Here is a 26,555-nt window from a genome sequence, read left to right as displayed (position 1 = left end):
TGGGTAATTTTTCCACTATCATACATGCAACTTTGGATAAAAATAATTCCAGAGCTCATCCGTGGCTAAGCGGTTAGCGTACGCGTCTTTGGCGTGGGAGACAAGGGTTCGGTTCCCGGCGGGAGCTCATGTGGTTCGGATTCCACGTTAATCAGTAGGTCCACGTCTCATATAGCCTCGCTGCTGAACGGGACGTTAAACTAAAAAAAAATCAAAATCAATCAAGAAATAATTCCAGTTTTTGTGTGTGTGTGTGTGTCAATATTCGAGAGGAGACCGAGATTTTCAAGACGGAGCTTAGTCTTGTCTTGAAATTTCGAGACGAGACGTGACGAAACCAGAACTAGTCTTGATCTTGGTACCAAGTATACTCTTAATATAAGTAACGTCTCAGCTGCCACGCGATATTAGGACAACCCACAAAATCTCGATCCACTGCCGGGAATATATTCTCGTAACATTTTTTTAAACCAGATTCGACACGGGCACAAATACACAAACATCGCCTTACAGTTAAAAAATGTCAATTGCTCTTTAGTGGGACTCGAACCCCCAATGAGTTTCGCCTTACGATCAACAGCTTAATGCCCTAAAATACTGGAATACATTATACCGACTATTTCGAATGTTCTCCTACCAGTAATCGAACTTGGGACCACATATGCGAAAGGTGCACGCAGTGGTGGATATAGCCTGGGTCCGTGGACCCTATGACCTCCAGTTTTTTTAAGTGACAAAAATAATTTAAGCTATTATTTATATATTTTTTTAAAGTTTATAGTAAACTCATTATCCAATTATCATACTTTGGGTTGTGGTTGCTCCCCACCCCCACTCCAGTCTTTTCCTTCTAGACCCGCCACTGACCACTAGCCACTAGACCAGCGGAGAGGGCTAATATACTCATTTGCGAATATAGACAGAATAACATTTTACAGTATGTAAATTTACATAAGATATTATCATAATTTAATCCTTGATTTAGCACCGAAAGACGCCTATTTATTTTACAGTTTCATTGTTTCATTGACATAAAATGGTCAGTGGAAAGTTTTATTATTGACTTTTATTTTTCTTTTAGAGATAAAAGATTTACATTTATTAGATCTTTTGCTTGTTGTCTACAAAGAAGCACAAATTCTAACAAAATGTATTCCATCTGTTGCTGGTGTTTCTTTATGTCATTCTTCACAATAAGAATAGTCGGGTTTTTCTGCACTCGATCGGTTTTGAGTCGAGACGGTAGTAGTTACGGCCAACGCTAACAGATGGCAGCGGCAATCGGTTTTCTGACACGGACGTAAAGTTTATCGTGGCGATAACGAAACGAGAAAAGCAACGAACAAACCGTGTTTCCTCAGAAAGCAACGGTCTCGTCCCGCTTGCTGTCTCGCCTACTGCTGTGACTTGACTTGACAGAGGTGGTGTGACGACTTCGCTGCGGAGTGTTGTTGTGCATATTGTTTTGTGAATTTCGCAAAGCTGAAGCTGTATTTGGACAACTAAATATTAAAATGTCTTCGCAAACTTCAGGACAACCTGAACCAAAAACTGATGTTCCGTCAACTGTTGGGAGTAATGAAGAAAAATTACAGTTAGCAGGTAAATATATTGCAAAACTTATCACTTAATTGACACGTATTCGCTTTACCGGTTTGTTCAACCGTACCAATTTGAATAATAGAAACACATAAATAAGAGCAAGACTAATGCATTTTTATTATATTATTGTTTAATTTTGAACCGCAGAACTTAAGATTTTACATAGAATTTATATCACAGATAATTTAACTTATAATCATTTAAACGAGTATAAAATTCATAATGAATATAATCGGGTTATTGTTGTAAATGCTATTTATTAATAATAATTTATATTATAACGATAAGGCTATATGTAAAAATATAGCTTAACATTTACTAGTTTTAGGTTGTTCGGTTTTTTCATTGCTCCACGCTTTCTAACCAAGGTCATCTTTATAGCCGACTACCCTCCCCCCTCTTCCTTTCGCCAACCGGAAACTCGGCTTGTCGCTGGTTTTGTATGCAGTGTTTCCATCTGGGAACGAGTACAAAAAATACTTGAGTGAGGTTTCGAAGTTTATTGCAATTTTTATTGTCTTGTATTTATGTATCTTATAGAATGAGGCTATGGTTAGATAGTCTTAATTGTAATATTAAAGATGGAATGTAGAATGATAGCGTAATTCTTTGGTGGAATAAACAACTGAAAAGCATTAAAAATAACTTGTTTTAAAAGATGTGGACGTTGTCAACACTTACTTATTCAGTCTTTCCTCTTTTCTAACCAGAGCAATATCTAAAACCAGCTGTTATAGGCACATATAGCATATTTTTTACTAAATAATACAAAATTATGAACACAGTTAGTAGCTCTATTGTAGTTCAGTAAAGTAAATTTTCTTTTATTGTAAATGTCATCATGTGTTTAGCATGGATCACCCCCCCCCCCAAAAAAAAAAAACTAAGTCATGTTTTATCCAGGGGAGATTTACCCCCAAAATTCTAGATCACCCTAAATTTAGCTTTAGATAACTTCTAAAACCTAGAAGACTGGTTAAAACACTGATTAAGCTGTTTGAGACACTATTCAGTTGTTCATTACGTATGATTAAGAAATATATATTTGATATAAAGGTTCAAACGTCGTGAAAATGTTGATGAGCTATATCATTCAGAATGATGAAAGAAATACCAAATTACGTAATCAATAGCGTACGCAGAATTTCATCAGAGGGGGAGGGATTCAAGTTCGGAAATTCATATCGCTTCAACATTTTTTCAGTGGCGCTACAGGGGGGTGAGGAGAGCGATCGCCCATTTTTTCTCGCCCCTCTTCGCCTCCCACATTTCTATGTACAACCGGTAAATAAAATAATAATAATAATATGTAGAACCGACAATCATAATATTCAAAGCAAAACAAGTGTGGTTGCATCGCCTCCCCCAAAAATTTTTTTTCCCTACTATTACGAATATACCGCCGCTACTGCATTTTTTATTCATAGCTTACTATAATAAATGTTTATACTGTCATAGTGTCTTGTTCAAGGGAAGGGTTGAAACCCTTTGCGTACCCCTGTAAGTATATATAATGTGTAAGATTTTTATCATTGGCTAAAATTAAGGAAAGTAGAGCTTATTTTTGTAATGCATATACATTACATATGCATGTAATATACTGTATATAAAACAGGCATAACTTAACTTCCTTCTAAATGAATATTTTCTGTAAGGTTTGATTGTTTGTCTGGGGGTGCGGTGGCTCAGTGGTAGAGCATTTATCTCTGGTGCGTGGGGTCCGTGGTTCGATCGGCGATCTCCCGCCAAGTAAGTTTGTGGTAGACAACACAATGTCCGTGGATTTTCTCGGGGTACCCCCGATTCCTCCCACTTTCTCATTCCACCAATTATCATTATTCACTTGCCTTAATCATCCCTCTCCCTTGGCCTAAAGGGGATAATCGTGGGTCGTTAAATTGAAAGATTTCAAAGATAGATTGTTTGTCCCCATGGGCGGCGATTAGGGGGGGCAAAGGGGGCACTTGCCCCCCACTTTTTTGAAATGATCCATTAATGCATATAGTTTCATTTGGAAATATAAAGTTTTATACGTATTATTGGTTCATAGAATAAAAGTAGTGCCATAAAATATTTTTCGTTCCATGAGTACGTATTGCTTGTCTTCCCGTGGAATTAAGAAAGCTACAAGAATTGCGTTTGAACTGTCACTAAAAATGGCCCAAAAATTAACCTATTGGAGCGCCACAATTCGAGCGTACTTTCATTTCTTCTTGCAAGGGCTCGATATGTTAGTAAGCCGCTCTGGAACTAATTGAGATAACGTTTCGCAAGAAAAGAAGTCCTTCACAAATTACAAAAATCAACAGTTCCTAAAATGTATTTTCTTCTTTGTAATAATAAGGAATATTTTGATTTGAGTTTTTTCAGTTTAACATCCTGTTCAGCAGCGAAGTTATATGAGACGTGGACTTAATAATCAACGTGGAGTCCGAACTACGTGAGCTCCCCCGGGAATCGAGTCCGGATCTCCCACGTCAAAGGCGTGTACGCTAACCGCTTAGCCACGAAGGAGCTCAATAATGAATATTAATTTTGCGGTGTAATATAAAAGTTTAGGGCTGTACATATACAGTTTTGTATATACAATTAAATTTAGTATATTTAGCATAATTCTAGGTTTTAGGATTATTTTGTATAACTGAAATGTGGAGTGACTCTAAGTATTGCTGAGTTTTGATATATTCCAAGAAAGTAAAAACTGTACTTAATGGCATGTTTCGGGAAGCTGCAAAAGTATTTCTTTAAATGTCGTCGCATATGCTTGTAGTATTCACTGTCATCCTAAGATTAATAACACATATAATAGCATGCGTGGAATTAAAAATGTAAGTTGTTCATTAATTCCCAGTTTCAATATAATTTTCACAAAACAAGCCTCATTATTCATTACTATGATTATTTGATTAATATTATCTTTTCTGTTTACTTGTTTTGCACATTTGTTATTAAATAGGTCCCTAATCTGATCACACAATTTTCCAGACAGATATTCATGAGCAAGGAATCAAATCTCTTCTTACACCTTCGTTGTTTAAGAGTACAAAGGGTTGCTCTCTTGAGTTGCTCTTGTCAATTTACTTAATAAAATATGAAACAAGATATACGGTATTTTAACTGAAAAAGACAGTATCCTAATAGTTATACAACCTTTCGTCAAACAAAGTGTTACAAGAAATCAGGAAAACTACCATTGATATCAAATATTCAGATCATGTCTTGCCCCCCCACTTTTAACGTCCACCCGCCGCCACTGTTTGTCCCCACTGAGTTGACTAACTCTTCTTCTCGCACACGGAGGTTAGATAAATTAAACTGCGTCATTTCATGTCACTCTTCTGCATCGCACGCACTACGGCAAATAACATCGCAGAATAGCCTTTTACATTTTGATTTTTCCCTTCCCATTCAGAATAAAATTCTTTGGACGAAAATTTGGAGAAAGCGCTAATTACACTTCCTATGAGATCAACGATCAGCTAGTGCTAGGTTTGGTCCAAGGAAAGATATGAGACCGTTGGTACTCACCAAATGTTGGCATTGTGATGTCCACCTAGCATCGTGAGGACGATTGGGGAGCTTCTTGAAATATATAAACTAACTCTGGTCTAGAAACCCATCATTGATTGCCGGGCTAGCTTTCTGCGCGAAGCCTTAAACAGAAAAAATGAAATCTTTCAGTTTTACGTCCTACGGTTATGCCGGATAGGCTAAAGGAAACGGTGATTATTATGATAAATGAAATGCAATAGTAGAATGAATAATATGGGAAGAAACAGGAGAACACCGAGAAAACCCATGAACACGGAGTTTGCCCACCACAAAGCCCACCTGGTGCTAGCTGGAATCGAATCAGGGACCCCACGCATCGGAACAGTCTACCACTGAGCCACCGTAGCCTCAAGCCACAAACAGGTCAGTAGGCCCTGGGCCCCAAGAGCTGTTGTGCTAGGAGTGTAATGTTTCGAGCAGAAGCAATTGGAAGGAAAGTTCCACAGTGATTTCGCCTCTTAACGTTTAATAATACATATCTACTACAATTTGAAGTGGTAGCACGTTTAATCCTGTTGTACCGGCAATGCAATCAGGAACCTTGTGTGCGAAAGCACAGTGCTAGCCACTAGATCAGGAATGAGGAATGCGAATAATGTTCGTGTTGCAAAATCGAAATAGAAACTTTGTGCGAAAAGTTGCGTAGAATATGGAATCAATATAAAGTCCGAATTACTAAAATAATGTCGATTGGAATTATCACATATTGAGAGGGTAAGGGAGAAAGTACTTGAATGGGATACTATTTTCCAGTATCTAGATAGTAATGTTATAGTAGTGCTCCCAGGATAAGAAACCGGGTCTCCCTATGAAAATTTACGGTGTTTTCATATCATAATTATGCAATTGCTGCTTGAAGAAATATCAGATTTAAGTAAATAATGGGTCAATACTCAAAAAAAAAAAAAAAAAAGAGACTAATAAAAGCGGTTATTTTAAAATAAAATATCGCACAATTAATATTAACTTATGAAGGAAAAAAAACGGAACATTTAAAGTTTTGCACTTCTTTTGGGGGGGAAGGAACAAATTATGTAAATACGTGACTCTTGGGTAAACAGGAACGTTTGAAAATCCTAACTATTAGTAAAGATATGAAGTGCACATGTGAAATAGGAACAACAATAGAAATTGTAAAAGAAGGATTTTAAGAAGAAGAAGACCTTTGAATGAAGAATTAAAGATCGGAGTAATGAAATGTTGTTATGTAGTATAAACACAAGCACGTGTTTATACTACATAACAACATTTCATTACTATAATTCAGTATTTTGATACAACTTTTAATAACTGTGATTTTCTATCACTAAAATAATATGACCCAAAACCATATATCTCTACAAAACAAAACAAAGGGCGCCGATTTCAGGGAAGCCGGGGGGCCCGAGCCCCCCAAAGCTCAATTGGGCCCGTACATTGTGTTTATGAATATACAATATTTGACATAATTTGAATCCAAAATTTGTCTTAAAATCCTCATATGCCTTCTGCATCTGAATGAGCCCCCCCAAATTTACAAGGAAATCGGCGCCCTTGAACAAAACGCGTCAAATATTTCGTCTGAAATAGTGTAATCAATACGACAGAAATATGGTAACTACGCAAAACCGTCGAAAGAGGTGTAGACATTTTGGAAATATGGGTGTTGAGAAGAATTGAAAAAAATTAGCTTGAACGAAGAATATTGACAGAGTGCTGGGAATAGTAGGATAGAAAAGACCAATATTGCATGTAAAAAAAAATAAAAATTGAGAAGATGATAGAAGATACAATGGAAGAAAAGAGGGGAAGGGAAAAGATAATGGTTTATAGGACCTTCCCAGTTTTCGGTAGGTGACCTTCCAATGATGGTAGAAGGGCTATGGTAGCACATAACAAGCTGAAATGGCCGCTCCTTGCACGGGAAGAATATGTTTAATAAAAATATTTGGAGGATGTATTTGAACTTCGTCTTCTCTCCGTGGAAGGGAGTCGCTAACGCTCTCGCCGTCGGTGCGAGCGGTCCCGGGTTCGATTCCCGATGGGGACACTCGGTCGAAAAAGTGTAAAACGCTTTTTCAGTCCAGCCACTCTGAATGAGGTTTTCCTGGGTTTTCCTCATTCACAGCAGGCAAGTGCACCGGTGGTACCTAACTTACAGGTCCCAGGCCGCTTCCTTCCTTTCCCAATTCTTTCATCCTTCCCTTACATTGGGTAGTGTGCTCGTCAAGGGACATCATCCCTCATGTACGTGACGGGCTAAATGGCCTTAGATGCCGAAAGCTCAGAAAACTAAATCCTAATCCTAATTCTTCCTCCCGCCATTAGGATACACGTTTTAATCAAAGTATTGATAAAAATCCATGTCAACCCGGGTGCTATCTATGCTCAAAACTTCATTTTAAATGGTTTAACCGTTTCTTCACTTTTCACAATTTTATGAACATAAAATAGGAAATCAAAATACTATATAAATTACTCTCCTTCCCCCTCCACCACCCTTAAAAGCGGAATTATCGAATACACTGGTACACTTTGCTCCGCTTATTTATAATGAAATACTTGTATTTCGTATTTAATCTTCCTACGAGGGCCATCCGGAAAGTAGTACCCGTTTGCGCCGCATGAAGCGCTGACGACTCGGGGAGCCGCTGGGCAAGGTCAGACCGCGTCAGTGGCTTGTCTGCCTGCTCTGTGCGAGGTTGCGTGACGCTAGCAGTGCCTGTGTTGTGTCTGTGCTCGTTTATAATGATTAAACGAGTTGAGAACCCCGCCAGTTGTGAAGTGAGGGCCGTGATTAAATTTCTTAATGCACGAAACGTTCGACCTTGTGAAATTCATCGCCAATTAAAGGAGGTGTATGGAGACAATGTGATGGACGAGTCGTCTGTTCGGCGCTGGTGTCGCAACTTCAACCTGGGGAGGAGAGTACACACGACGAGGAACGTTCAGGGAGACCATCTGTCATTACAGACGAACTGCTGAGGTCAGTAGACGAATGCGTGAGGAACGATCGGCGCGTCACAATTGATGAACTCTGTAAACATTTTCCTAATGTGTCTCGAACAATTGTTCATGAAATTGAAGAACTTAAAAGAGGCGTGACTACGTATCTCAATACGCTGGCGGCGGAGGACTATGACGCTAGAATACAAAAACTCGTCACACGGTATGACAAATGCCTCAATTTGCTTGGTGATTATATGGAGAAGTAGTGTAAAGTATGCTCTTTCCAATAAAAATGTGTGTATTCGTTAATATGTACTACTGTGTCTTTATTGCACAAACGGGTACCACTTTCCGGATGGCCCTCGTAACTTAAGCGGCTCGTGAGATAAACTGTCCGTTACACCCCGTAAGATGCACATCTTAATCGAAGACAATATAAATCCAATTGGACGTAGGCACTATGTTCAAAAACTCACTTCAATCAGTTCGACCGTTTTCTACTGAAGCGACCGCACACAACACAACGTCGATTTCAAATATATGAAACAGAATCTTTAAGTTTAATGTACAGTACCACACTTATGTCTTTGAGGCTAAGGGAGACGATGATTAAGGCAAGTGAATTATGATGGAATAATTGGTGAAATGGTGATGTGAGAGGAAACGGGAGTACCCGAGAAAAAACACGGACATGACGAAAAACCACCTCAAACTGACTTGGACAGGGATTGAACCAGGGGCACTACGCAACAGAGGTAAGCGCCCTACCACTGAGCCACGGTCCCCCCCGTTTCTAGCTTAAAAGATTGACTTACTAAAAAAAATAGTACAAAATTTACCATTTTTCTTTTGCTTGTTTATTGTAAGTGAAAGGGGATAATGAAATGCAACTTACCAGAATCATAAATAAAGTTATTCTACAACAGAAAATATGAACTTGAAGAATTTTCAGTATTGTCATCCATAGAAATTACAGTGTTGCTAGAATAACATTTCCTCCAAAATCTAAGTTAAGGCAGCGACTAGAGGAAAGAACTCAACTGCATTTGATTACGTATCATGTTGTTTTGGTATTCTGTGAACTACTTTTTTAAATAAAATTATTATTTATTTTTAATAACTGTATATTAGAACTATTTTGTTTATTACAAACTAAATACAACTATTATTTAAAAAGTGGTTCACAAAGTAGTTTATATTTTGAGGAAAATGCTATTCTGGCAACACTGAAAATTCTTCAGGTTCATATTTTATGTTGTAGAATAACATTATCTGTGATTGTGGTAAGTTGCATTTTTTCATTATCTCCTTTCACGTATGAATAAACAAGCAATAGAAAAATTGTAAATTTTGTATTGTTTTTAGTTGGTCAAGCTCTTAAGCGGCTTGCCCTGGGCATTGATTAACAAATCACTCAGAACTTCTTTTAAATATGAATATTAATGGAAAATCAAAGAAGCGTGTCGCAATGGTCTACCGTCAGTCAGAGAAGGTTGGGAACCACTGGTTTAAAGTATAAAATCCACCAATGATGATTTCGTTCAACAAACTTTACCGGTTGGATTTCAGTTTTGTTAACTGTCGTCATTAATTTGTCAACGAAAGTGCAGTTACAATGTTCTGTAAAGAATATTTAACATTTTTTTTTGAATGGAAAATTTACTGCCTTTGCAATTTGCACTTTTCCCATTTGAACTGACCCTTCTCTTCCTCCAGGGGTGCCCATCCCCCCCAAAGCTGATGGCGCACTCCCCCCCAAAACTAATAATCTCTTCCCTCCTCAAAACTCAAGTCCTCTGAAAACAATTGCCCAGTGTAGCAGTAGTTTTTATAGTACTAGTAATTGTTATTTTTGTTGTTGTTTTTATTTCCTGTAGTACTATTATAGAATGCTTGTAGTAGGGGCAGTAGTAATTATAAAAATGGCATTACTTTTATTAGTAGTCTTGGTAGTGTACAATACTAAATATGTTCTATAAGGATGTTGAAGGGTATAAAAAATCCAAGGTATTCTTTTTTACAATTAGTAGTATTATTTTTTTCTTTACAAAATATTGATATAATTCCCTTGCACATGAAAAGTAAGACGCAAGTTACAAGTTATTGAGTTTGATACCAAAAGAAAATGTTATCCTCGAAATTAGCCTACAAAAAGAAGTGATATCCAACAAAAAACATTTTTGTAAAAGAGCCAGGTACGAGTGACCTTAAAAAGAATTGAAATCACAAAAATAGGCGCCAAGTTCTGGTGGACAACAGTTACAAACACTCACTGGCTCACTTCAAATTTAGATTTGAAACTTGGCTGTTGTCTGTATGGTTACCACTAGCTCACAATTATGTCAAACTACTTTATAATTTTCAACAGACAACATAGGCAAGTTTCAAATCTAAATTTGAAAGTGATTCCTTGAGTGTTTGTAACTGTTGTTCACCAGAACTTGGCGCCATCCTTTCATATAGCAACTTGCGAGGTACTTCATTCATAGAGTTTCTAAGCAGGTGGTAGGGGGATTCATTCTCGAGATTTAAAAAAAAATCGCATCGTGTTCCAATGTTATTCTGACGACAGCAAAATTACTTATTCGACATTAGAGCAAAATTCTCCCCCAATTTTTTTCTCGATGGCACAACTTGCGCCATTCGTCCCTCCTGTGGGCGGCCCTTCTCTCTTAAAACGAACCAACCTTTCCTTTCATACGGCTACTTGCGCGGTACTTCATCCATCGAGTATCGAAGCAGGGGGTACGGGGGTTCACCCCGGAAATTTTTTGAAAATTAACTTCTCAAAATCGTGTTTTAATGCTATTCCGACAGTAAAATTGCTAGTTCGAAAGTAGAGTAAAATCCCCCCCAAAATTTTTCTCAATGGCGCAGCTTGCGCCATACATCCCCCCTGTGGGCGGCCCTGTCTTCCTCTGCCTTATGCAGTGTTCGAAGTGAAGGCATGATTTATTACGATTTTGACTCGACATACCGGCTATCTAAATATTGAATACTGTTAGGGTATGCTGCCTAAAAGATCGCGTTTCAATTTACATAATGACTGAAACTCATTCGAGAGCTTCTCCCTAGTTACGGAGGCGAACATGGAGAGAATTTGATCCCCCGCCTACAATTCCCTGAAAAAAAAATCCCCTTATGTTGTATTATAGAGAATTATACAGGAAAACAATCAAAAACCAGGATTTTATATTAACAATTTCTTGCGGGAAAACTCTCGGATGCCCTCTCGACTGAGGGGTATTCCAAACCCCCAGAAGATCTGCCGCCACAGCAGACAATCCCTCTCTTGGAGTCAATGTAAAACAACTTGCATTAGCATGTAATCAATAGTTCTCGGAGTCGTTGGAATGAATAGTGACGCTCTCAATGGCGTTTAAGTCGAAGTTCGTCCTAATCGAAGAAGGACAGGGCCAGGTGAAAAATAAAATGTCAAAAATAACGAAGATTTGTGTCGAATTTATGGTTTTCGGGGTTGGGAAAGCGCCTGACTCCTTTGCAATGACTTTTGGAAGATAGATAGTGCCTGCCTATCGTTACATTTTCATCAAAATAAATGTTCTAAGGGAGAAGAGGATTCCAATATCTATATATATAAAAGAGAACGTACAAAATCCTTTGTCCGCTCATCACGCTAATACGGCTGAACCAATTTCTTTCATTTTTGGGGGGTTATTAGGATTTGGACCCTAGATGGTTTTTATCATATCACTTTAATTTTTAATTACCAGTGTCTTGAGATAATTGACCATTCAAGTGTGCATAACGTACAAATCCTTTGTTATTAGTTCATCATAGGTAAAAATAAACGTATTTATATGCAACCCGCATGACCGTGTCACTCGGCGGGTTAACATAAATGACAGGCGATATACAGCGGAAAATAGCTTGAATCTTCTGTTTAAAATTTTTTAATTGATTTGCTTATTTTTACAGACACTTTTACAATATGCCAGCACCGGGATGACCGCAGCGAAGCGGGGCGGGTTAACATAAATGACAGGCGATATAATGTTAAGATTTACTGCAATCTTCTATGGTTTTTATCATATCACTTGAAAGCGAAAAAGTAAAAATTATCTAAGTAACAAAGTTTATTGCGTTCCGGGGTGACCGCAGCGAAGCGGGGTGAACGCTGCTAGTTTCTCATAAATATATTCTCCCCGTGCGAAGAACGGGCATTTCAGCTAGTATACTTAATATACGAGGGGCAGTCAGAAAGTACCCAAAATTTTGTTGTAATTCTCTATTACCACAATATAAGTACACATTTACTTGGTCAACCTTCAGAACATACGTACGTGCTCCACTGCTCCTGTGATTGCTGGAAAGATCGACGAAAGCCTCTTTTGGTATTTTCCGAAGTTCAGGTGTTGGCGTTGGTTTTGATCTCTTCTATGTTGACAAAACGGAAAAGAAGCTATGGAAAGATCCAAACATCCGGTGGTGCTAAACTCTTTTTAAGGCTATCAAACTCTCCGAGTCAGATTTTCCCCAATTTACCCATGAACTTGTTGTTTGCGCGTTGCTCGATCTGTGAAATTGCGCCGACTGATTACTACACACCAGGCCCGTAGCCAGCCCAAAAATGTAGGGGGCGGTAAAACTTAGGGGAGCCCACCCAACCATATTATAGTTCATCACCATTTTATAGTTCATTTGCAAGCCTACAGTGAAAATTGTAGGGGGCAGGAAAACTTAGAGGGGGGCGGCTCATCCTAGCCCCCCTTCCCCGTGGATACGGGCCTGCTACACACTCGTTCGTTTAATTACATTACTCGTTCACTGCCTGTTATGACGTGTTAATAATTGTCAAATTCATAATTAGGCAACCTAAGGACTGTACTGTGCAAGATTCATTGTGATTGCATCATAAATGTCAAAACTATAACATTCTGGGAACTTTTTGGCTGCTCTTCGTATATGTAAAAGCATATTGTATCCAGGATGCGAATTACCAGAAAGTGAGGGGAATTTTATCCCCTTAGTCACATTTTAATCGCCTTAAAGAAACTAATTTGAAGCATCCATGCCGGGGATGTTTGTTCCTCTCCCACCAAACCGTGTTTTGTGGTTAAAAAGGTGATACGTGTTGTCAAGTTGCACTGGTTTTTGTCCTTTTATATAATTTTAATCTGCTAACACTATTCCGAAATGAAGATTGCATGACGGCGTTATACCAGTGCATATAAGGTGGTGCCAAGCAGAAGGGTACATGACACCAATAATTCAAATTGAGATCTCAAATGAATATTATTTTTTGTCGAATACATTTTCAAGCAGAAAAATACGAGTAAGTACTTGTCCGTATGTTTTTCCACCTGCAAAATTTTAGTTTGCATGTAGTCATATCATGGCCATCGAGGCTTTTTTTTCTCTCTTATTGCCAAAAACTGTTTCAGGTAGACATGTATCTTTTTTGAAACCCAGTTTCTCGTATAATGAAAGTTATGTATGAATTTGCAAATGTCTTACATTTACATATACAATGTAAGACTTTCAATCGTATACTCAAAACACATTCGGAAAGTAGTAGCTGTTCTTGGATTGGTATTTAGCGTCTCTTTCAGCGCCAAGGCTATATAGGATTTGGACCTAGAGTTTAAGGTGAAATTCGAACACCTAGTGCTTCAAAAGTTTGTTTTAGACTGGGAATCGAACACGGGACCCCGTGCAAAGACGCGCTTGCTTGTTATTGACCAAAAGGAAGAGCCACATTCGGAAAGGTTATATGCGTGTATCTCAGACAATATTAGTTAGTTAATATATATACAGGGTGTCTCAAAAGTCCCTCAACATAGGGTAACTCTGTTATTATCAGAGTTTCAACAAAAGGTAAGAGAGGAAACCGTCTCCAAATATGATGTTTTCAATCTGTTTAAGTTCGGAAGTCCCACTTCAATATGCCACTGCCCATAACATAAAGTGAATGGGGGCATGTTTGAAATGGGGGCTGGCCATCGACATGTTAGCGTAAAAGACAGTAACTTCATTCACTTAAGTTGTGGGTTCAGGTAAATGCCAACGTTGTAATTTCATTTAACATTGGGCGCATAAAGAGTGTACAGCCCAAACGGCTCGTCCGATTAAAAAAAAAACCCTTCACTTTAGATTGAAACCATTATATTTGAAGACGGTTTCCCCTCTTACATTTTGTTGTAACTCTGATAATAACAGTTACCCTATGTCAGGGGACTTTTGAGACACCCCGCTTTTGTTTGTTTGCTTCTTTATTTATTGCTGTTGTCAGATAATCGTATTTGTGTTGCGGGGGAGGAAAATCATTGCCTTATTTTGAATTGTTGCACCTTCAGACCTCTGTGCCCTGTTAAGCCTCATTTTACTCTCCAAATATCAAGAACCTAATTCGCACACTCATTGTATGTATTATGGTTTTTTCTCCGAATGGTAACGCACATACTTCTAACGGTGACATAGCTGTTGCAAATAAAATTGTTTTCAAAGAACACAATAGTCATGGTTCGGGGTGAGTTTTGACGACGTGTATTTAAATTAGATTTCTATTAACCGCACTGGTTCTTTGTGTCTGTATACTTTTTTCTTTCTGCAAAGTTTCCGCGTAACTGTTTTATGATGAAAGCCATGGCGTTTTCCTTGATAGCTTTCCAGCTGACAAGTGATGCTGAAACATGTACAGTTGGCTTGAATTGCGACAGTTCTCTTCACTTCCTTTGAACAGACGAAATTGTGACATTTATAGTTAAACCAAAAGTACACATTCTTCCCATTCCAATACCTATACCAACAACTTTTTATTTATTTATTTATTTTTAATGCATGGATTTAACTTATGAAATTGGTAAACAGGAAAAGACAGACAACTGAAAGAGACATTACATTCTTTTACGTATGTTGTTTTTATTTTAAGTAACTACTTGCAGTTGAGTCAAAATACAGTAGTAAGTTAGCACTCCCACTTGGCGGTTGAGATATTTCGGGTTCGATCCTCGGGGCCGTTCATCCCGAATAGTGTTTTCATTATATACTCCTCAGTTTTACTAGGTGACTGCTGAAATGGTGCCTTTAAAGTTAGCTGGGTCTGGCTGTAGACTGCCTGGCAAAATTCCATGTTAATCACCATTGAAATTGTCTGCATTGATGCCTGCTTTAAAGGTTTATCCGAAACTTTGTTATATTAAATAAATGAATAAGCAATGCTTGTATAATATTAATTTGCTCCAGAACTAAGTTTTTAGTATCTGCTTCGGGATGAGGGCAGACTTTTTCTGTTAAAATTTATAGTTATCAATGTATATTTAATCATACACATTACATACTTAAATTTGCACGGTAGCCAAGAAGCTTGAGAGCATTGTATCTCCTTCAAAGCAAGAGGACCAGTGTACACTATAGACTCCTTAATGTTCTTTTTTAGCACTAAGGTTATATAAGACGTAGACTATACTCTACATGAGATCCAGACCACATGAGCTCCCATCGGGAATCGAAACTTGGGTCGTTTGCACTTGAGGTTGAAGCGCCAATTTATTTAACGAATAGGAAGCAAGTATGTAATAATGCTAGAAAAGCTTAACAAGTGATGAATTCCACGTAGTACATTTCTAAATAGGATGTCCCATGTTCCTCATGGTCCATAAACTCTGGCTAGTTTCACCTGACCCTTCGCATGATCTGCTTGCGAAAAGCAATTCCTACTTTTGCACTTAATTGTTTTGATCGCGGGCGCCGGTCCGGAGAATGTATGGGTCCTAGACCTTCCCCCTCTAAAGTTTGCCTGGTTCTCCGTATTTGTATTATAATCCTTAGTAATACCCATATTGTTAGACAATCGCTTGACAACGGTACACACTAACGGTCCCTCCAAATTACAAAGAAATCGACCCTCTGGTTCTGAGCTTCCTTTTGCTGAATGTGACCTCTATTGATATGTGTTCTTGTATAAATTATATACAAATTTGTAGTTGTTAAAACGTTTTCAGTCCTACTGCAACAACGCATTTTTGAACTCTTCATAAAATTTCAATGACTCATTTTTCGTCACTTGTGCAATGGTTACCATGGAATATGCAGGAGGATAACATAATAAACATATGGTTCGGTGATTTACCGATTGATAATGACACAAGGGCGAAATTAACAAAGAAACACTTTCTCAGCGTAGCAATAATGCATGAAGTAACAAGACCGTCGGAAAATCGCGTACTCCATTGCCTTTGCAAATTGAATTAGTTCCACATAATGTACGCCTGCTATCTCAAATGGTGTTTATCCTCGTTATGTTTTACAATACTAATCACCGCAAATTGGTGAAACATACTCTGAAGAAGGGTTTGTCTGTGAGTGTAGGCATTATAGAAGGAAACGTTTCATTTTCAGTCATTTTCAGTCTCTGTTGTTAAAGATGCAAAAGTTGTTGATTGGTTAGTTTGGAAATTAGTATCCCTTTCAGCGGCGAGATTATGTGAGACATGGCTCTACAATTTAAGGTGGAATCCGAACGACCGAAATGCATTCAAATTTTTCAAGATTCTCTCACCGGGAATGGAACCCGCGACCAAAGACGCGCGTGGTAGCCATTTAGATTAGCTAAGAGGAACTGTGAAATGTGAATTGCTAAAGTGACAGAAATAATCGTGACTCTCTCAAACGCTTAGACCAAGAACCGAACTGGAAGGCTCAAGACGACATAAGGAGACCAGAAGTTGTAGCTTAAACGAGTCCGGTAGCAAGACCAGTTATCAAATCATCACTTTGCGTAAGATTGTCATAGTTTTAACATTCTCACTCGTCTTGTCTGGATTTTCTACATAAGTGCAGGTGGAAATGTAATATCCGTCGCGAAAACAACTCCTTTTCTGGTCTTTCTACTAAAAGCATGGGCACTGGATTTTCGTGGTTGTCACGAACATACTGTATTTCAACGTGCATATTTTTTTTTTTTTAATATCATAAAAAAATTAAGAGCGCATTTTATACACGCAAATGATAACATATACGTATCGGTACATCTAGTAATACAGTACAGTAGCTGCTAGTTGTTACATATTGCTTAAAACACAGGTCAACATTGTTGTTGTGGTAACATCGCGTGCCATTCAATTAAGTAGAAGTGGTTAGTGCTGTTATGGTCCATTTAAACAGAACCTGTTTGTGCTAAAAATAAAGTTTTGTGCAAGTCTAAAAGTAAAGTAGTGTCTTCATTTTCAGCTGTTCTAACGCTGATAAGACTTAAAAATACTTTTTAGGGTAGTTACGGCTTATAGAGAAAACAGTGCGAGAAAATAGTGTACACTATATTGGGAATCCTTAAATAGACGCGGTTAATTAATCATATTTCACTAGTACTAGTTAAGTGAAGTTTTCATTCAGGATGATAACGCGAAGTGATCACTACTTACAATTCATGCCTTTTGAGGTAGAGCAATTTTAAGTGATTGTTTCCTAAAGAGACACGTTCACTTGAATTTCCGTCAGCGATGAGTTTTAATTTCTTGGCTCGGGTCAATGCCCTCTAGCTACAGCTTCCTCGAGGGCTTATAGCCCTCTTTTCCCCATGTAAAAAGCAGAGATTCCCATTTTCAATCGTGGCTCACTCCCTAATGGGGCTTGCACTCATTATTCTTAGTAATGCGTAACACTTCACTCTCAATCAAGCTCGGGCTCTCAATCCTCATTGAGGCTCGCGCTCTTTCTCTCGGATTCGGATTCCGGCTCGCTATCCACTTTATAAGGGCTCATGCTTAGCAGTGTTGGGTAAGTTACTTGTAAAAATGTAACGCGTTACTTGCCCCCCAAAAGTAACTGTTACTTTACTTCGAAAGTAACGCGTTACTAACGCGTTACTTTTAGGTCCGAAACTTAAAAAATGTGAAAAAAATTATGACTTCAATTTTCCGTTTCTACCGCTATTATTATTATTATTATTATTATTATTATTATTATTATTATTATTATTATTATTATTAATAATAATAATAATAATAATAATAATAATAATAATAATAATAATAATAATAATAACACTGTATATAAAAAGCAAGGTAGGCGGTTTGTATTTGAATACTAAAAAGATAGTTGATTGCCAACCTCGGTAGTCGTGAAGTCTAGGAGTCAAGGACATTGTTCACGAGCTTCTGAATTTGGGTTGAGGGTCTAGGTTGAGTATTCGGGCTCGAGCCGAACACTGTTAAAAGTTATAGGGCACTGGCCAAATATTTTCAAAACTCCTCGGCCAGGGTTTAGAATTGTCAACAGGGTGCGAATTGGCGGGGGGGATGCCAGGGATTTCCCCCCTGACAAAAATCTTTCCCACCCTGGTGAAGAAAAATTTTATCCCTGGCAGGGATAACTTTTTCCCCCTCTGGAGTATTTTTAAATGGACATAAAGATAAGATAAAAAAGGGAACAATTCTTACTTTGCGTAGCTAACCTAAATATTACTTGAGTGAAAATTTATGAAAGATCTCACATCTTAATTTTTTTGTACTTGTTAGTGTATATATATATATATATATATATATATATATATATATATATATATATATATATATATATATATATATATATATATATATATATATATATGTGTGTGTGTGTGTGTGTGTGTGTGAGAGAGAGAGAGAGAGAGGACTGGGTGAAATTCATCCCCCCCCCCTGGGAAAATTTTTCAATTCGCACACTGATTGTCAACGACTCGAGCAGCTCGGCTCACAGTTCATTCACTATCGACCACAACCGAGAAGTAAGCCGAGCCAACAGCTCACCCAACCGACTCGGCTAGAGCCCTCGGCTCATTGAGCCGAACCGAACAAATGGCTCATCCCTACCAAGCCGAGCCAGCTCGAGCCATCTTCTCAGTTGAGCCGAGCCGAGCTGAACTTGTTATTAAAAAATCTCTTGTGGTCTCGTCATCGAGACGAGACGAGATGCAAGTAGTGTCCCATCTCGTGAGCAACACTGAAAGTATTCCATATTACTGTTTAGCTTACATTTCTCATGGCTTTCGTTTTCCAGTGTAATCAGGCCATGATTTCAAGACGACTTAAAACAAACGAGCCATTTATCAAACTCGACGCAAAAAACTGAATCGGCTCGGAATTCGACTCGAGGATATTACCCTTGACTTGACTCGAAACTCGACTTGAATTCGAGTCGAGTCGAATTTTAGCTTGACTCGTGCTCATCCCTATGCGTCAGAAAAAATGGTTGCTTATAATTATTCTGCTAAACTAATTATATAATAATAATAATGTTGTTATGTAAAATTAAAAATAAAGAATATAGAGAAACATTACACTACTCTATAATCAACGGGACTCTAGGATAAGCAAACTGATCTGAAAGAACTCCAATATTACATATCATCAGCAAACTATTGTCTAGTAATAAAGTAGGTATGTTCATCAAAACAGTTTATTCATATTAACCCCTTACTGTAAATCGTTAATTATGGCACCCTAGTTGTTGATAAATATTTTCCGCCGGGGCACTTCAGACACTTTACTTTTAAAATCTGTCCACCATAATTCTCAGCTCTTAAGAAAAAAAGTATTCTTTCAAATGTTCGACCAGTAAAATATTTTCGTTCTCCATCTTTATAAAAACAACACCAATTAAAGTAAAATAAACTACCGGTATCATTGCATTCCTAGTTCACTCACTGAATGCTTTGAGTTGGAGCTGCCAAAATCTACGACAAAATCTTCCAGGTGCTCGCAATCAGTACAGGTGATTTCCCAAAGGCTGTCCTCATCTTCAAAAAACAGCAAGTGGCACTACAAATTTATCTGTTTCTCTGTGTGTCGGTGACTGTCGGTCACTGACATACGTAGTTCATGCTCGATTGTTTCATTCTGAGAAATTCACTTACAGGAAAGAAACATTTGTTTCCGAAAAAGAAATATACATATATTGTAATTACTCATCCGAAATGTAACGCGAAAAAAGTAACGCAAACTAGGTACGTTACTTAAAAATTTGTAACGCGTTACCGTTACAGTTACTTTGGAAAAAATGTAACGCGTTACTGGGAAACGTTACTTAAAAAGTAACGCGTTACAAGTAACGCGTTACTTGCGTTACGTTACTTCCCAACACTGATGCTTAGGAGTCACACTCGTCTATTGAGCTCGAAGCTGATTGAGTCTAAGATTGAGGGCTTTTAAGAAAAAAAAAAAAAAAAGTCGATTTTTTACAGCTTACACCACTTTTTCCTATTACCAATTATTTAATGACCATTTACGTGCATTTTTATGTTCTTTTGAAACTAAAGGAAACTGCCATTTTCATTCATACATTTAAGATTCCATTTTTATTTCATAATCTGCCCCATGTTTAATTCTCGCAGAGCACACTTTGTATTATCCTAGAATGGAATCACATAGTATTGCAAAATAATAATAATAATAATAATAATAATAATAATAATAATAATAATAATAATAATAATAATAATAGAAAAATCCCGAGCTGTGAACTAACGAATTTCGTAGACTTTGAGGAGGGGTAGGGGTAATGATTAGAGTGGTCGTCTTGTCTTTCGTAAGAAGGGTCGCTGGTTTGATTTAGGGCCACACGAGTTGTAGTAAACTGCATTATGGATTTTCTTAAGAGGCCTCATCCCGGCGAAATTAAAATACCGCTAACTTTACAGTAATTATGTAATATCTTCAAATAGATAAAATATAATCGAAATGTGGAACAAGAGCGCCCTAGACAATATCATTTTACATGAGATACCGTTATCACGACTCACTTATCTGCTTTCGATTTCGAGTCATTTTGAAAATCGGCATTTATTTTCGCGTTTCTAAACGGCAGAAAACGGAAAGCCACTAGGTGACTTGTGATAACGGTACCTCACGCAAAATAATATTGTCTAGGGCGCTCTTGTTCCACATTTCAATTATTTTGTATCTATTTGAAGATATCACATAATTACTGTAAAATTTGCGGTATTTTAATTTCGCCGGGAGGAGGCCTCTTAAGATTCTTGCGTCTTTCTCTATTTTGTCATACAAACAGCTCTCTATTGATTTCACTTAGCCTACAACCATGGCACATCAAACTAAAGGATTTAGATTTCTGGCCTTTCGGCATCTATGGCCGTACGACACGTACGAGGAATGACGTCCCTCGGCGAGCACACTATCGGGGGAAAGGGAACGAAGATAAGATTGGAGAAGGAAGGAAGCGGCCTGGGACCTATAAGTAGGTACCAGCCCGGCATTTGCCTGGTGTGAATGAGGAAAGCCTCATTCAAGATGGCTGCCCTGAAAAAGCTTTTTACACTTTTTCGACCGAGTGTCTCCACGGGGAATCGAACCCGGGACCGCTCGCACCGAAGGCTACGCGGGGCCACTCAAAAAATGAATTGTTCGAATTTCAATAGCATTAATTCAGATCCCACTTTAAACTATAAGTCTTATTGTAGGCTATATAGCCTCACTGCTGACAGGACGTAAAAACCAATGAAGCCAACGAGGTCCGAGATCGTGAATTTGTGGTGAGCAGCATTGTATCGATAAGTTGTTTTCTCTTCTCAGAATTCTTTAATTTCCTCGCTCTTTCTTCATTCCACCGATTCTTGCGTAATGCTTCATTTGCACCTGCCATTCATCTCTTCTCAGCCCACAGAGAATACTGTAGGACGGTAAACAAAAGATTTCATGTTATTTCAATAAAATGTAACCATGAGCAAAACCTGCAATATTATATAAGGAAGCCTTATATGCAAGCATTAGTAATCTAGATGTTGGAACTCTCTTTCTTGTAAGCCAGAGGAAGAACCAAAGTTAAGAAGGGTGAACGAAACCGGTTTGCTGCTGAGCGTGAAACCGGCACGGAGAAGGTCACGTTCTGAAATGATCCTTTGCGGTTCGGCAGGAATACAAATGATGTCTTCACAAGTGCTGGCTTCGTTCCTTTACCCCTCTGTCGTCTTCCCCACTTCGATTTTAAAGAGAGAGAAAAAAATGTATTGAAAGCAGTTTCTAACGGTTACTTGTGACACAAGAGTTGTTTGGATTCGTTAAGCATGTTTAAAATTGTGATATTGAGATCGCTAATGGAAACTTGTTTTCCATAATACAATTGGAACCAGCTCTATCTAGCTTTATCTTTGCAGAACTGGGTATAGAATTATGCTCTCATATTGAGTTTGTTTTCCGGTGAATTATCAAGTCTTTAAAATTAGTAAAATGCCAGTTGACTTTTCTTTAAATTTGAAGTTAACTTATGCTCATTAGTGAACATAAAAAAATAAAAAAATAAATTAAAAAAAGGGACGGTTATGCACTGTAAGCAGTGTAATCGGATCTCCCAGTGTTCGGAGGACTTTTTGAAACCATGAAATATTCCTTGCTTTCAAATTACTTTTGAAAAAAAAAAAAAAAAAAAAAAAAAAAACTAAGCGAACGAAACTAACGAATTGTTTCTTCTAGGCACACTGCTGAGGGGGCACATCTTTAAGCAAACAATGTCCTAGTGCAGCTCTCTCACATTTTAATTTTGCCCCCTGTCTCCTCCAAGACAAAATTTTCTTTTAAAAAATTGCGTTGTAACAAGAGATTGGTTTGAGTATGTTTCCCAATACAGCGACAAAATTCCTTTCCACTTTCCTAAATTAGTAGAAACTGGAAAAAAATAAAAGATTGAAGTCTTCGTTTTAAGTCGCACGTTATGCCGAAGGTGATGAGAAATGAATGAAATGGTGGAATGAAGAAAGTGTGAGGAAACAGGAGGACGCCGAGAAAACCTACGCACATGTTTGTCCATCACAAAGCTCACTTGGCGCGAGCTGGGATCGAACCAAAGACCCCATGCACCAGAGGTGAACGCTCTACCACGAAGCCACAGCGGCACTCTAGTAAATCTATTAGAATTGAAATGCAGTATTATTATTATTATTATTATTATTATTATTATTATTATTATTATTATTATTATTATTATTTACCACTATCAAAATGATTGTTTCCCAGTTCGTAGTTGATTTATCTTTGCACACGCACAATAATAAGTATACATCGATACGTTTTATTAATATTTTAATTTAACCATGTTTGTCTTGAGTAAGAGTTTCAGCCTTATAAAATTGTTGTAACACAAACAGTAATTTTGCTTCTTTGAATTACACCAGTTTTGTATGTTCAGATTTAAATATAAGGTTCTGGTATGTTTCGGTACCGCAAAGTATCAAATACAAATGATACCGAAAAAAAAACTAACGTCATACCGATCGATACTGAAATAAGCGAAATACCGAACGATGCTAAAAATCCACAAATGGAAAAACATCACGACAAATAGATGGGAATACACTGAATTACACAACAGACTAGAAATTATCGTTGAATTAGAACATATCTTTTCAGAGAAAGCAAGATTATGGGATTAATTAATTCAGAGAATTAATAATTTCAGAGAATTTGATTAATCTTAATATATTATAGACTGCCTTAAAAATTTTCTTCACACCTAGGAGCCATTTCTCAATATGGGCACGAGCTCCCTCGTGGCTAAGCGGTTAGCGGACGCGCCTTTGGCGTGAGAGACCCGGGTTCGATTCCCGGCGGAGATCATGTGGTTCGGGTTCCACGTTCATCAGTAGGTCTAGTCTCAAATAGCCTCGCTGTTGAAAGGCACACAAATTCAACTCAATTCAATACTAGACACCATAATACAAATCCAATATAATACATAGGCTTAAATATTTTATCCTTAAATTATCAATGAGCCAGACTCATATTTCCAGTCGCCATAGAGACCTGGCACCAGGGTTTTATGAACTTTATATATATACAGGGTGTTAATGAACTATACCGACAAACTTTAAGAGGTGATTTTTCACATCAAAATAAGTGAAAAAGTTCATATGGACCTATGCGAAAAGTGCATAGTTTCAGAGCTAGGGCTGTCCAAAATCGCGGAAAAACCAAATTTCAAGATGCCCTATTTCGAATTCGAGAGACTGGATGGTGCTCCTTATCAGCGTAAAGAAAGCCAGGCATACACAATCCAAAAGTGCATATTTCATCAATTGTCAATAGGTGTAAAGGTTATTTCCTACAGGGTGTAATTCTCTTATATGTTTTCAATAGAGTTTTCAGATATATCCTGATTTCAAGAAGGGAGGTGACAACAATGAACATCCAATGTTTCGGAGGGAAGGCGGAAATGCTAGGAACTGGCAGCTCCATGTTTCTTTGCGTTAGCAAGTGATGATATGTACTTCGTCACTGTATATTTCAAGTTTTCTTCACTTATAAGCGTGAAATAAAACATCTCAGCATGTGTTTTCCTGAGTACGAGAAACCGTGCTGCTGACGATCCTTAACATTTCCGACATCGCGCTATAGGATTTCGTGTTCATTGTTATCAATGCTTATCGTTTGCCTACTTTGAACCAATCATAAAGTCAGAGCATATCTCAAAATTCGGTTGATGGCATGCAGGGCCGGCGCTAGCAGTTTTGCCGCCCTGGGCGGTACTTTCAAATGCCGCCCCTTTAATCCACAAACCTTATTTTGACAGAAGATGTTCAGGTATTACGAAAAAGTAAGATACCATATTTAAAAACATGAATGAAAAAGGAAAAGTAAACAAAAAATTGAACTACCTCTCTCGAATGCTTTAATATTTAAACGACTCCATACATGACACAATATTCAGTAGGCTCGATTTCGCTGTACGTGATATACAGCAGGGCATACAGTTTTTTTTTTTTTTTTTAATATATGCTTTAGTCCGACTAAGAATTTTAATTTTAAAGCTTATTTTATATCAAAAGGTGTTTCCAATAGAGTATGGAGCAAAAAGATAATATAGTGAATCAAATATTACGGCAAAAGTAAGTAATTAGCTTAAGACTTATAATGTATTAAAACAATAGAAATACACAAGTTTAACATGCTTTAATTGAAAAAACTTTTCTTGCTTTGATATGAGCAAATTCTTTTATCACATTCGCGTAGTCCAATGTTTCAGCCAATTAATGTTCCATTGATATCATCACTAGACCACTTAAACGTGTTTGAGATATGGAAGAACGTAGATAGTTTTTAATAAGCTTAGAGTAAGTTTCGAAAAATTTCTTTCTCTACTTGCCACGGTTACTGGTAAGGTAAACAAAATCATAACTGCAACACTGACATAGGGAGCGAAGTCATATTTCTTAATTAATTTTAGTCTCTTTTGGTGAACGTTTAGGCTTAATTATAGCGGTTAATAGTTTCAGTTCGTCTTTCAAATCACTGGGGTTAATATCTTTCGATTCTTCGCGTATTAAAATGCAGGCACTTTTCAGACAAAAGTTCAGGTCGCATATCGTTCAGATTACTTATATCGTAAAGAAAATCGAAATACTCGCTGTGATGTTTAAGTTGCTAAAACCTTTCTCTTAAATCTAACACAATCACGTCTAGAAGTTTGTAATAAAAATCGATCTTGTATCTTGTTTGTGGATCTTCAATAGCTTCATCTTCTGTCTTCTATTCAAATTATCTCTTCTTTCGACTTCGAGCTTGCACTGTATTACCTATCCATGGATCATCCATGTCTAATGCTGATGCCAACTCCATCGCATCAACTAAGTAAGATTGAAACTTTGCATCATTTCTGCTCCTCTGAAAGTTCTCAGATTTGTTTTAAAGAAATCCTACTGCATCAGACACATGAGAATCAATGCTTTGGATACTTTTGTTTACTACGTTTATGTGGAGTGAAAAGTCATACCACATAACAAGTGAGTAAAGAAAGTAAAGCCACGCAGCTGGTTTGCTATACACAGAGCATCATGGGCGATCATTCTATTATATTGTCGTTACTTATTTGAAGTAAAGTATTATAAACCTCTATTTGATATCTAAGTGGAGTCAGAGCATCAACCCGACTCTCCCATCTTGTGGTGCTGAATGGTTTTAAACTGAGCCCGCTAATATGTTCCTTTAGCATGGCCCAACGTTGAACTGACGCAGAAAAGAAGTCATAAACTTCTTTTTTAACTATACAAAAAAATGAAACGGTGGACTGAGATGTTGTGGCTGCATCGTTAACGACAAAGTTTAGTAAAGGAACATAGAAGGCTTGGGAATTTATTTTTGCTTTTCATATTGAAACTATTGTCATATCTTTGGCCCTTCATATCTTCCATAGAAGTTCATTTCTTTTAGTTGTTTAATTATTACTTCTATGAGTTCTAGCTGGACCAGTGATGTCTTTTACTGGTACGAAACAAAGAAAGTGTTCGCAAATTTTTATAAGCCATTCTCCATTACTGTACTGTAATACTGTATGTAATTTGTACAAAACGAATGATCCTTTGCTCTGTACCAGAAATATCTGGTGTACAGTCTAGCACTATAGTATAATATATTGCAGATCTCAACAAAAACAGTATTTTACTTTCAGTTTACTCACTAAGAATAGGAATAAAAATTTTTTGGACATCTTTTCCTTAGTAATGGTGGTATTTATTTTGCCCTCCCATG

The 26,555-nt window shown here is 37.6% G+C and overlaps 1 protein-coding gene across 1 annotated transcript in view; it reads left to right on the top strand.

Annotated features, from left to right (window-relative positions):
- Positions 1–1,311: 1,311 nt before the first annotated feature.
- Positions 1,312–26,555, top strand: part of LOC145680614 (E3 SUMO-protein ligase ZBED1-like) — a 33,384-nt gene continuing 8,140 nt past the window's right edge. Inside the window, exon 1 of the mRNA XM_081751296.1 lies at positions 1,312–1,602. Within this exon, the coding sequence (XP_081607422.1) occupies positions 1,515–1,602 (88 nt within the window). The 5' untranslated portion in view covers positions 1,312–1,514. The remainder of the gene's footprint in view (positions 1,603–26,555) is intronic.

Source organism: Thermobia domestica, chromosome 3 (genome assembly GCF_964235325.1).
Source record: "Thermobia domestica chromosome 3, izTheDome1.hap1.1, whole genome shotgun sequence".
NCBI classification, from domain to species: Eukaryota; Metazoa; Arthropoda; class Insecta; order Zygentoma; family Lepismatidae; genus Thermobia; species Thermobia domestica.
This window is presented reverse-complemented; position numbering and strand designations above follow the sequence as displayed.